This window comes from Carassius gibelio, chromosome A18 (genome assembly GCF_023724105.1).
Source record: "Carassius gibelio isolate Cgi1373 ecotype wild population from Czech Republic chromosome A18, carGib1.2-hapl.c, whole genome shotgun sequence".
Classification (NCBI taxonomy): domain Eukaryota; kingdom Metazoa; phylum Chordata; class Actinopteri; order Cypriniformes; family Cyprinidae; genus Carassius; species Carassius gibelio.
The window spans coordinates 305,350-317,209 of record NC_068388.1 but is presented as its reverse complement, the minus strand read 5'-3'; the positions used below and the strand labels follow the sequence as shown (position 1 = coordinate 317,209).

Below are 11,860 nucleotides of genomic sequence, written 5' to 3'. Positions count from 1 at the left end.
CCAACTCCATGTGAATTGACCTGAACTACACTTACACACATACACCCCTACTATAAATACCTGAATCACAAACACTTGAAACCCAACTGCATACTTTGCACGTCCGTACATTTGCATAAAATCTACCTCAATATTGTTCCTTGTCTATTAATATTGTCACCTGTTCTATGTATAATATATATATATATATAGAAATGTCCCAGGCTGTAGCACTGTTTCATTCAGGCATGCGCACTTTATGAAGTCTGTACTTTGTTTTATGTTAATTTTTTACTTTCTTCTTTCCAGTTCTGGTATTATGTTAGATTATTTAAGATAATTTAATTATGTATAGTCTTTTGCACAGCACAATGTGAGTTTTTTAGTTAATGTTGTCTTGTGTTGCACCATGGTCCTGGAGAAACGCTGTTTCGTTTCACTGTGTACAAGCTGTTAGAGCTGCAATTAAAAATAAAGCCTCTCTGACTCTGACTCTCTGAAACTGTTGGCACAGATTTTTGCAGATAGTTTCAACAATCTGTGTCGATTAGTCAGCAAAACTAACCCAACGGTCGACCTGTAGTGTCATTATCTGACAAAGCTGAGCATGTGAGCAGCTCAAAGGCTCATCAGTTTATAAGAGCATAATACAAATCTTAAGACCAGAAATTGCATGACATTGAAGGAAAAGTTTCAGTTTTCATATGATGATTATACGCACAGCACTGCTTTGTTCACAGTGGTAGCTTATGGATCTCAGAATTCAGAACAATTATAGAATAATTTATTATCCTGAAATGTGAGGTTTATACTTTTATTAATCTTTTTTGTTTAAACTGAAATGGTTAGTATTGTAAAGTTGTTTAAATCATAGTTTTTACAGTAATTTAATGGTTTAGGGTGTCACTGTAGACTTTGCTGTTGTTTTAAAAGAACGTTTCTACTTAACATGTAGTTCCAATCAGAACTTCCCCTGAATTCCCTTCGGTTGGGAGTATGTATCTGTGTTGATTATATTGTCTTCCCTCTTGTGTCGATAGTCCTGGTGGAATCGCATGTCCAACCGCTTCCGCAAACTCAAGCTGACGCACACACTGAGACATGGGCTCTCCACCAATCGGCTCGCTCCGTTCCCTGATGAAGTTCCTCTGGACGCCACCATGAAAGCGGAGGAGAAGACCGCATCGCCTCCTGCTGGAGCTCCGAGCGCAGACGTCTGCACTGCTTGGACCAGCAAGAGTAAAGATTGTGGTGCGTGGATCCGCTCAAGTTCATCAAGAGCCATTTTTGTTTGATTTTAAAGGTTCCTCATGTTTGCTTAGTGCAGAATTTAGAAAATGCAGCTAGTATTAAAAAAAAATAACATGCAGTAAAGCCTTGACAATGTTTTTTTGTAGGTTTGAACGGAACAAGAAGTGGGAAAGATGACTTCCTCATCACGACGATGGTACATTTGTTTAATTTCTGCTTTTGTCAAAGTCTTGAAATTAGTGATTGTCTGAATCGTTATTGGTCTGTCAGCTGAGGAACGGAGCGCCGCTCGCTCGTCTGCCCAATGAGAAGCTGAAGGCCGTCATCCCGCCCTTCCTGCCGCCATCAAACTTTGAGCCATGGAACTCGGAGCGCTGTGGAGCAGCGAAGGAAGGCCGGAGTGGAAGCATGCCACAGAGACCCGGCAGGAGCAGCTGCGCCAACTCTGATATAGTTAGGCTTCTATTTATAGAATTATAATTTTTCTCTTTAATTAGGGAGTCTTGTTTTCTAAAGATAATTACTGCTGAGTGTGTGTGTGTGTGTGTGTGTGTTGTAGTCGTCCATTAGTCGAGTGGTCAGCAGGTCCATCAAGTTTCCCAGCATCACTAAAGGCCCCTCCCCCTCCAACTCAGGCAGTTATAACTCCGCCCACTCCTCAGGTGGATCCAATGGTGTGGGAGGAGTCAACCGTCACGCCTCCGACTCACACAACCGCTCAGGTGACTCCACCCACTTGCTGATGTCATACCCGACCAGATTAAATCACATGATCATGTGTTGAACTGAACTGATCTGAATAATATGTGCGGCAGACCGATCGGTGTATGACATCAAAGTACTTTGTATGTTTTCGAATCGCTCTCGCTGTAATTAATTTAGTTTCAAAAGTGATGAATTTTGGAACACTAACATTGCTATTTTCCAGTTTATTTCTGTAAAGCTGCTTTGTCACCATCTGTACTGCATAAAGCACTGTATAAACACTTTGTTTTGGTGTGTTTAGGTGGCAGCGGAGCGGACAGTGTTCTGTCTCAGATCGTGGCTCAGAGGAAGAGAGCAGCCGGTCTGTTGGACAGCAGGACCCCAGCCGCTGCTGAGATTCCCAGTCCTGTACCAACGCCGCTGCCCTCCGCACCGGACATCAGCCTGACTGACCACACAGATGGCCACTCCAGACGGGTGTGTATCAGTGCTGCTGGACCCAGTGTGAGTGTGAGAAGTTCTGAACCTCTGTATGTGTGTGTATGTCTGTATGTGGCGTTCTGAACCTCTTTGTGTGTGTTTCAGAAACTGGAGTTAAAGAAACGTCCTCAGTCAGGAAACTCGTCCACGTCCAAGAGCACGTCGCCCACCCTCACGCCCTCTCCATCACCCACACCCAAACCTCCCGCCACAGACTCACTCTCATCAGCATCCACGCAGCCCAGATCCAAGAGCAGCGGCGGCTCCAGCAGCGGCACCATCACGGACGAGGGTCAGACACACATACACACACAGATTCACACAAACACATGCACACACACACACACACAGTTGCTCTCTGTATTTAGGCTGCTGATTGTTGTTCTCATACACAGATGAATTATCAGGGATTCTGAGGAAACTTTCTCTGGAGAAATATCAGCCCATCTTTGAAGAGCAGGAGGTTTGTCTGCCATTTGTCATTCTTCTGTCAGTCTGCTTCTTCTGTTATTATTGCAGCGCGGTTTTGTTCTTTAACGGTGTGATTCTGTCAGAGCTGTGGCATAGCGGATTAAGAAAACAGTGCCCTGAGGCTAAAGCAAACCCAAGGGCGTCCTTCATAGTAACTTATCTTAGTGTTACAACATTGTTTTTTTGTTTTTTCATCCTCCACAACCAATCATGGGCCCCCTCATTGCTCAGGCCCTGGGACTTCAGCCACGTCTAGCGCTTGTGTTAATCCGGTCTTGCGTAGCAGTGAGCTTGCATTCCACGCATTGAGATAGAGGCCGGTTTATTTCTCTCGTTTCCTCCATCGCCTGCCCCTCTATTTTCTGAATTAAATCATTCAAAGGCAGATCAAGCCCATCTCTGGTTTGTCTAATGAACAGTGATGGATGTTTTGATGCAGGTGGATATGGAGGCATTTCTGACTCTGACTGACGGAGACTTGAAAGAGCTGGGAATTAAAACAGACGGTCCGCGGCAACAGATTCTGGCGGCCATATCAGAGCTGAATGCTGGGAAAGTGAGTGTGTATGTGATCGGGCAGAAATAGAGGCTCATCTGAACTATAAATAATGTGATTATTAACATATTTTCATGACAGGGGAGGGAAAGACAGATTTTACAAGAAACCATCCATAACTTCCAGTCGTCGTTTGGCAGCAGCGCCAGTAACCCTCGACCGTCGGGATATCCACGCTGTGAGTGTCACAACACGTTACAATCACAACATCATTACTGTCACAATACTGTTAAATCACAAGATCATTACAGTTACAACAACATTACAATCCCAACAACATTACAGTCACTTCACTGCCACAGTCACAACAGCGTTGGTCATAACACTGTCACAATCACAACAGTGTTACAATCACAACAGTCACAATCACAACAGTGTTACAATCACAACAACATTACAGTCACATCACTGTCACATTCACAACAGCGTTAGTCACATCACTGTCACAATCACAACAACATTACAGTCACATCACTGTCACAATCACAACAACATTACAGTCACATCACTGTCACATTCACAACAGCGTTAGTCACATCACTGTCACAATCACAACAGCATTAGTCATATCACTGTCACAATCACAACAACATTACAGTCACATCACTGTCACAATCACAACAGCGTTAGTCACATCACTGTCACAATCACAACAGCATTAGTTATATCACTGTCACAATCACAACAACATTACAGTCACATCACTGTCACAATCACAACATTACAGTCACATCACTGTCACAATCACAACAGCGTTAGTCACATCACTGTCACAACCACAACAACATTACAGTCACATCACTGTCACAATCACAACAGCGCTGGTCACATCACTGTCACATTCACAACAGCGTTAGTCACATCACTGTCACAATCACAACAGCATTAGTCATATCACTGTCACAATCACAACAACATTACAGTCACATCACTGTCACAATCACAACAGCGCTGGTCACATCACTGTCACATTCACAACAGCGTTAGTCACATCACTGTCACAATCACAACAGCATTGGTCACATCACTGTAACATTCACAACAGCGTGAGTCACATCACTGTCACAATCACAACAGCATTAGTCACATCACTGTCACAATCACAACAACATTACAGTCACATCACTGTCACAATCACAACATTACAGTCACATCACTGTCACAATCACAACAGCGTTAGTCACATCACTGTCACAACCACAACAACATTACAGTCACATCACTGTAACATTCACAACAGCGTTAGTCACATCACTGTCACAATCACAACAACATTACAGTCACATCACTGTCACAATCACAACAGCGTTGGTCACATCACTGTCACAATCACAACAGCGTTGGTCACATCACTGTCACATTCACAAAGCGTTAGTCACATCACTGTCACAATCACAACACAATTACAGTTACATCACTGTCACAATCACAACAGCGTTGGTCACATCACTGTCACAATCACAACAGCGTTAGTCACATCACTGCCACAGTCACAACAGCATTGGTCACATCACTGTAACATTCACAACAGCGTGAGTCACATCACTGTCACAATCACAACAGCATTAGTCACATCACTGTCACAATCACAACAACATTACAGTCACATCACTGTCACAATCACAACATTACAGTCACATCACTGTCACAATCACAACAGCGTTAGTCACATCACTGTCACAACCACAACAACATTACAGTCACATCACTGTCACAATCACAACATTACAGTCACATCACTGTAACATTCACAACAGCGTAAGTCACATCACTGTCACAATCACAACAGCATTAGTCACATCACTGTAACATTCACAACAGCGTTAGTCACATCACTGTCACAATCACAACAGCATTAGTCACATCACTGTCACAATCACAACAACATTACAGTCACATCACTGTCACAATCACAACAGCGTTAGTCACATCACTGTCACAATCACAACAGCGTTGGTCACATCACTGTCACAATCACAACAGCATTAGTCACATCACTGTCACAATCACAACAACATTACAGTCACATCACTGTAACATTCACAACAGCGTTAGTCACATCACTGTCACAATCACAACAACATTACAGTCACATCACTGTCACAATCACAACAGCGTTAGTCACATCATTGCCACAGTCACAACAACATTACAGTCACATCACTGCCACAGTCACAACAGCGTTGGTCATAACATTGTCACAATCACAACAGTCACAATCACAACAGCTTTACAATCACAACAGTCACAATCACAACAGCATTACAATCACAACAACATTACAGTCACATCACTGCCACAACCACAACAACATTACAGTCACATCACTGTCACAATCACAACAGTGTTAGTCACATCACTGTCACAATCACAACAACATTACAGTCACATCACTGTCACAATCACAACAACATTACAGTCACATCACTGCCACAGTCACATCAGTGTGGTCATAACACTGTCACAATCACAACAGTCACAATCACAACAGTGTTACAATCACAACAGTCACAGTCTCAACAGTGTTACAGTCACAACACTATCACAATCACAACAGCGTTAAAGTCACAACACTGTCACAGTCACAACAGCATTACAGTTACAATCACAACATCATTACGGTCCCAACACTGTTACTATCACAACAGAGTAACAGTTAAAATCACAACAGCGTTACGATCACAACAGTCACAATCTCAACACAGTCACAGTCTCAACAATGTTACAGTCACAACACTGTCACAATCACAACAGCGTTACAGTCACAACACTGTCACAGTCAACAGCTTTACAGTCACAACCCTGTCACAGTCTCAACAGTGTTACAGTCACAACACTGTCACAATCACAACAGCGTTACAGTCACAACACTGTCACAGTCAACAGCTTTACAGTCACAACACTGTCACAATCACAACAGCGTTAAAATCACAACACTGTCACAATGACAACAGTGTGAGTCAGAACACTGTCACAATCACAACACTGTGACAGTCACAACAGCATTACAGTCACATGATGATCTTTAGTCATTCTTGACTAGTGCTCATAGTGATGTCATTAAAGCTGTCTAGAGAGCAGACATGAAGCTGGACAACCTAGCAACCACACAGCCATATCTGGTATTTGCTTTAATTGGTGTTGTCTTAATTATTTGTGTTTAGCTCCGTCAGGCTGGAGTCGCCACCAGCTGCAGTCGTCCAGCAGACGGTAATGATGAAGATTTCTCCTGTGTGTTAGAGCAGCAGCACATATGTCCACTCCAGGAATGGCAGGGCTGCTGAATGTGCTGATGGTGTAACGCCCTCGTCATACATCAGGGGGCGCCACAGCATCGCAAGGTTCCGTAAGAGAGTAAGGGCACATCAGGCCATGAGTAGTCCTGAGATTTGGGTCATGAAAGACTGAACCTTCAGGATCTCAGCTTCTTACATGAATGCACATCAATCTGCTGGGTCAGAAGACAGTTTGAGCAGTATGAAGTTTTATAATGTTTGGGTCTCCAAACATATAAACAGTTCCAGACTGTTGAAGAAAGAAAACGATGATGGGAGAAAATGTTATATGCTTGTTCTAAGTACAGTTGTGTAGGACTGTCACTTATTATTATTTAGTGTTTTATTTGTATTTATGAAGAGTGTTTAAGCACGTCAGTAATCAGTTTTAGTTTCAGAGTCTCCACTGCTATGAAACTTTCAACATTTTACAGTGAAATTAAAGAATAATCTTTAAAGATCTGAATGTTTGTGGAACATTATTAAATCCAACCTTATTCAATTCATTTAAGATCATCCGTGTTGTTTCTTCTTTTGATGTTCTAACCTCATGTTTTCACAAGATCACAGATTTATTTCATGTGTGATCACAGTCTGTATCTGAAGTGATGATGGAGAGATGCTGACATTCATACAGTGAAAATGTGGTGTAAAACAGTATTAATTCTCTGGACTCATCCAGTCATCTTCATCCAGGAGATGCAACTTTTGCACATATATGAATGAACATGAGATTGTATATTTGTCCTCATGCAGATAGAACAATAGATTCATATGTGTGGTACCTGAAACGGATTTAATAACATTACTAAAACCTGCAGGTGAAGTAAATGAAACTGTTTCACAGACCAGTTTCAGTTTTAAGATGCTTTATTGGCATGACAGATATATTACATTTGTATTGCCCACAAAATCAGTGTAAAGGACAAAGAAATCAAATTTGGACACATCGCTGTGGCCAGATAGTCTCATCAAGTCAAGTCCGCATGTGTGGACATACAGTGGAAGGAAATGTTGTGCCTCACAGGACCACGATATAAAACAGACATTCAACAATAAAGTAAAACAGTATCTTCATTACAGAAGTGCAGAGTGAAATATAAATATATATTCTGTTCTGATTTCTCAGAAACGAATGAAACTCAATCCCAGAGCATGTTTTATAGTAGATATTTGCTGTTGATTGTTTTTGGGTCCCAACCCCCAGCAGATATTTTGATGATGTGTGACGTTTGTGAAGGACATGAACATCTCGGATCAGCGCTGACCTGAGCTCCTGAATCAGTGACTCGGTTTAAGACTCGTTCGTTCCACTCGATCTGCCAGCGACTCACTGACCTCAATAACACAGCAGAGTTACTCTCAGCCCACTGAATCTGATGAATGTTTGCAAACACTGATTATACATCTCCCTGCTCCATTCTCTCCTTCACACTGAGAGTCTGATACATTGACCTGATTCATTTCTGCCAAATGTGTCAAAATGATGAGTTTAAGGAGTCGAGAGTAAATATATAGTCGCTTGTTATGAGGGCTTCCCCGAATGATTGGGTTACTTTGACCAGTGAAAGATTCAGACGGAATGATGTTTGTATTATTAAGCATCTGTGAAACATTCACACTCATCCTCTGATGAAGATTCATCTGATGAAGTCTCCATTTATCAATCAAATGAGGTTAAGTGCATGCAGCTATATTTCCCACATAGTCAGGGGTCAGAGGTCAGTTTAGGGTCATGTTTCTGTGGGCAGTAAAAGGTATCAGATGTACAGTATGTGGTGAGAACAGTTGCGTGCAGAGACCTGATTGTGTGACAACAGTGAGGGATTGTGGGAGATTAAACAAGCTGATCCTGTAGAGACAGATGGGACTTATCCTCAAACAGGGAATGAGTCCTAGAGCATCTCTCTCTCTCACACACACACATGCACACACACACTCTCTCTCTCTCGCTCACACACACACTCTCTCTCAATTCAATTCAATTCAATTCATATTGCTTTATTGGCATGACATACAAAGGTACATATTGCCAAAGCATTGTACATAGCAGAATAGAAACAAACAAAACAAAAATTCATATATATCCATAAGAAAAAAAAAAAAAATAATAAAAATAGAATAAAATACATGCAAAATAAATCTATATACATTTTCATAAACATTGATGGTACTTCTAATGTAGATGTGTTCACTCTTTACCTCTTAGTTTGTGGCATTTGTAAATATAATGTGCTACCACAGAGGAAGCAGGTCCTTCACCAAGTAATATTTTTAATTTTTCATGTTCACTGAGTGACTGGAACTCAGGAGTGTTGTGCTGTATCTGACTGTACAGTGAGTCTCTCAGAGATGTGTATTTGTCACAGTGGAGGAGGAAGTGCTCCTCCGTCTCGACTGATCCTGATCTACACTCGTCACACACTCGCTCTTCTCTGGGTAACCAGCTCTTTCTGTGTCGTCCTCTCTCTATGGCCAGCTGGTGGTCACTCAGTCTGTACTTGGTCAGTAACTGTCTGTGTGTTATATTCCTGACTGAGAGCAGATAGTCAGCCATACTGTACTCTCTGTTGAGTTTCAGATAACACTGGAGGCGACTTTGCTCTTTGGTTTGTTCTTTCCAATACTGTATGTATGTCTCCTTCTCTTCATTCATAATCTCTTTGATTCTTCTATGTTTTTCAGGATTGGTGATATCGAGTGCTTTGTTAGTTAGCTCTGATACCATTACACAAAGATTACTTTGAACACTCTTTTTTTGTGTTTTTAATGCTTTATAATGAAGAGAATCTTCTGAACTAGAGTTTAAGTGGATCCAGAACTTTAAAACTCTTTTTTTAATGATGAGGTTTAAGGGAAGACGGCCTAACTCAGCTCTGCAGGCGTTATTAGGAGTGTTTCTGTGCACGTGAAGGATGCTCCTGCAGAACTCCACATGCAGAGCTTCTAAAGGGTGTTTGTTCCAGTCTTTATGGCTGGAGTTACTCGCTGGACCCCAGATCTCGCTTCCATACAGGGCGATGGGCAGAATCACACTATCAAAGATCTTTGTCCAGATTCTGATGGGGATGTTTATTTTAAATAATTTCATTCGTATAGCGTGTAGTGCCCTGCGGGCTTTTATAAGTAATGTTTTAATTGCCAATTTGAAATTTCCAGTGGGAGTTAAAACCAGACCAAGATAAGTATATTGTAAAGTATGTTGAAGTGTGGTGTTGTTTAATGTGAATAGATGTTTATGTTCTAGATTTCTGGGCTTTTTCTGAAATATCATAATCTTAGTTTTTGGGATGTTGACGTCTAAGGCCCAATCCTGGCAGTATTTAGTTAAAATGTCGAGGTTGTTCTGGAGACCTTCTGGTGTTTTAGACAGAATTAGTAAGTCGTCTGCATACAGTAGATATTTGACCTCTGTGTCGTGTAATTGTAGTCCTGGACTGTTCGACTGGTCCAGAAGATCTGCCAGTTCATTGATATAGATGTTAAATAAGGTCGGGCTGAGGCAGCAGCCCTGTCTCACTCCTCGCTGTTGAGGAAAATACTCTGTCCTTTGCTGCCCAATTTTTACTGCACATTTATTTTGGTTATACATGTTTTTAATTAAGTCATATATTTTACCCCCTATGCCACTTTGAATGATTTTATAAAATAGTCCATTATGCCAGATAGAGTCAAAAGCCTTCTTAAAATCTATAAAGCATGCAAATATTTTCCCCTCTTTCTTCTGGTGTACATGTTCATTTATGAGCGTGTGTAGTGTGTGAATATGGTCAGTGGTCCGATGTTTAGGGAGGAAGCCGATCTGAGATTTGCTGATGACATTGTGCTGCTTTAAGAAAGATGAAATCCGAGAGTTGACTATAGAGCAAAACACTTTTCCTAAATTACTGGTTACACAGATCCCTCTGTAGTTATTAGGATCGGTTTTGTCTCCACTTTTAAAGATGGGAGAGATGAATCCTGTGTTCCAGACCTCAGGAAAAACACCTGAACTCAAAATTAAATTAAAAAGTTTGAGTAATGCAGTTTGCAGTTCAGGAGAGCTGTTTTTAAGCATCTCGTTCTTTATGTTGTCAGGGCCACAGGATTTCTGACATTTGAGGGATTTCAGTTTTTCACTAAGTTCTTGTTGGGTTATTGGATAATCTAGTGGATTTTGGTTGTTTTTGATACATGATTCAAGAGCATTCAACTTTTGGAGGACATTTAATTGGTTGGGGTTATTCAGAGGGTCAGTTTGAGGTGTATAGAGCTTCTCAAAGTGATCCTTCCAGATCTGACCATCTTGTATGGCTAACTCTTGTGGTTTTGTCTTGTTCAGACTGTTCCACATGCTCCAGAACTGACCCTGATCAATTGAGTTTTCCATCTTTTGAAGTGTGTTGTTATAATAGTCCAGTTTCTTCTGTCTCACGGTGTTTTTGTATTGTTTCAGGAGTTCAGAGTGTTTAGAGCGTAACTCTAAGTTGACCGGATCTTTGTGTTTTTGATTTGAAATGAATCGTAGCTCTTGTCTTATTGTTTTACATTCATGGTCAAACCACTTTTCAGAAGGTTTTTGTTTAGCTCTATTTTTGTGTTTATATGTGGTTGTTTCATTTAAATGAGCCTTTTTTGCTATATTTTCAAAAATGTCATTAATATGTTTAATTGCTAAATTTATTCCTTTCCAATTATTATCATAAGTTGAATTGTTAAATAGTGTAATGAAACTGAGAGTTTCGTTTGACTTCAATGCTTTAATATATGTTTCAGCAGCACTTCGAGTCCATCTATATGGTGCTTTGAGTTTATGTAGATGAATTGGCTTTTTCTGAATTCCCCGTGATTTGTTGTCTTCCCCTTTAATGAAGAGATTGATCTGGCTGTGATCAGACAGGGGCGACTGAGCTTTGACGGTAAATGCACTGAAATGGGAAGGTCCTATATTTGATATAGCATAATCTACAACACTGTTCCCGAGATCTGAGCTATATGTGAACTGTCCACAGGAATCTCCGCTGATTCTACCGTTGAGGATATAAAGAGCTGTAGTCTGACAGAGGTGGACTAGCTCTTTCCCGTGTCTATTGACTCCTGTATCCTGGCTATTTCTTCTCGGTAGGGTACTAAAGAGATCTTGGGGTATATGTGTGAACAGATG

At 41.1% G+C, this 11,860-nt stretch overlaps 1 protein-coding gene across 2 annotated transcripts; it reads left to right on the top strand.

The window, feature by feature from the left end:
• Nucleotides 1-999: 999 nt before the first annotated feature.
• LOC127934138 (ankyrin repeat and SAM domain-containing protein 6-like) lies at nt 1,000-7,223 on the top strand. 2 transcript variants are annotated; one of them, XM_052531307.1, is made up of 10 exons: nt 1,000-1,230; nt 1,377-1,426; nt 1,501-1,683; nt 1,790-1,952; nt 2,237-2,439; nt 2,521-2,707; nt 2,811-2,878; nt 3,326-3,442; nt 3,524-3,620; nt 6,607-7,223. In XM_052531307.1, the coding sequence occupies exons 1-10, from the start codon at nt 1,035-1,037 to the stop codon at nt 6,654-6,656; spliced, it is 1,314 nt and encodes a 437-aa protein (XP_052387267.1). In that variant the 5' UTR covers nt 1,000-1,034; the 3' UTR covers nt 6,657-7,223. The 2 variants fall into 2 exon arrangements, with proteins under 2 accessions (XP_052387267.1, XP_052387268.1); XM_052531308.1 differs by having other exon boundaries at nt 1,001-1,230; nt 2,237-2,412.
• Nucleotides 7,224-11,860: the final 4,637 nt, after the last annotated feature.

Coding starts and splice junctions, on each gene's coding strand:
- LOC127934138 (XM_052531307.1), top strand. CDS start 1,035: ATGTCCAACCGCTTCCGCAAACTCAAGCTGACGCACACACTGAGACAT. Junction 1,427..1,500: donor ACTTCCTCATCACGACGATG/GTACATTTGTTT, acceptor TTGGTCTGTCAG/CTGAGGAACGGAGCGCCGCT. Junction 2,708..2,810: donor CGGCACCATCACGGACGAGG/GTCAGACACACA, acceptor TCTCATACACAG/ATGAATTATCAGGGATTCTG.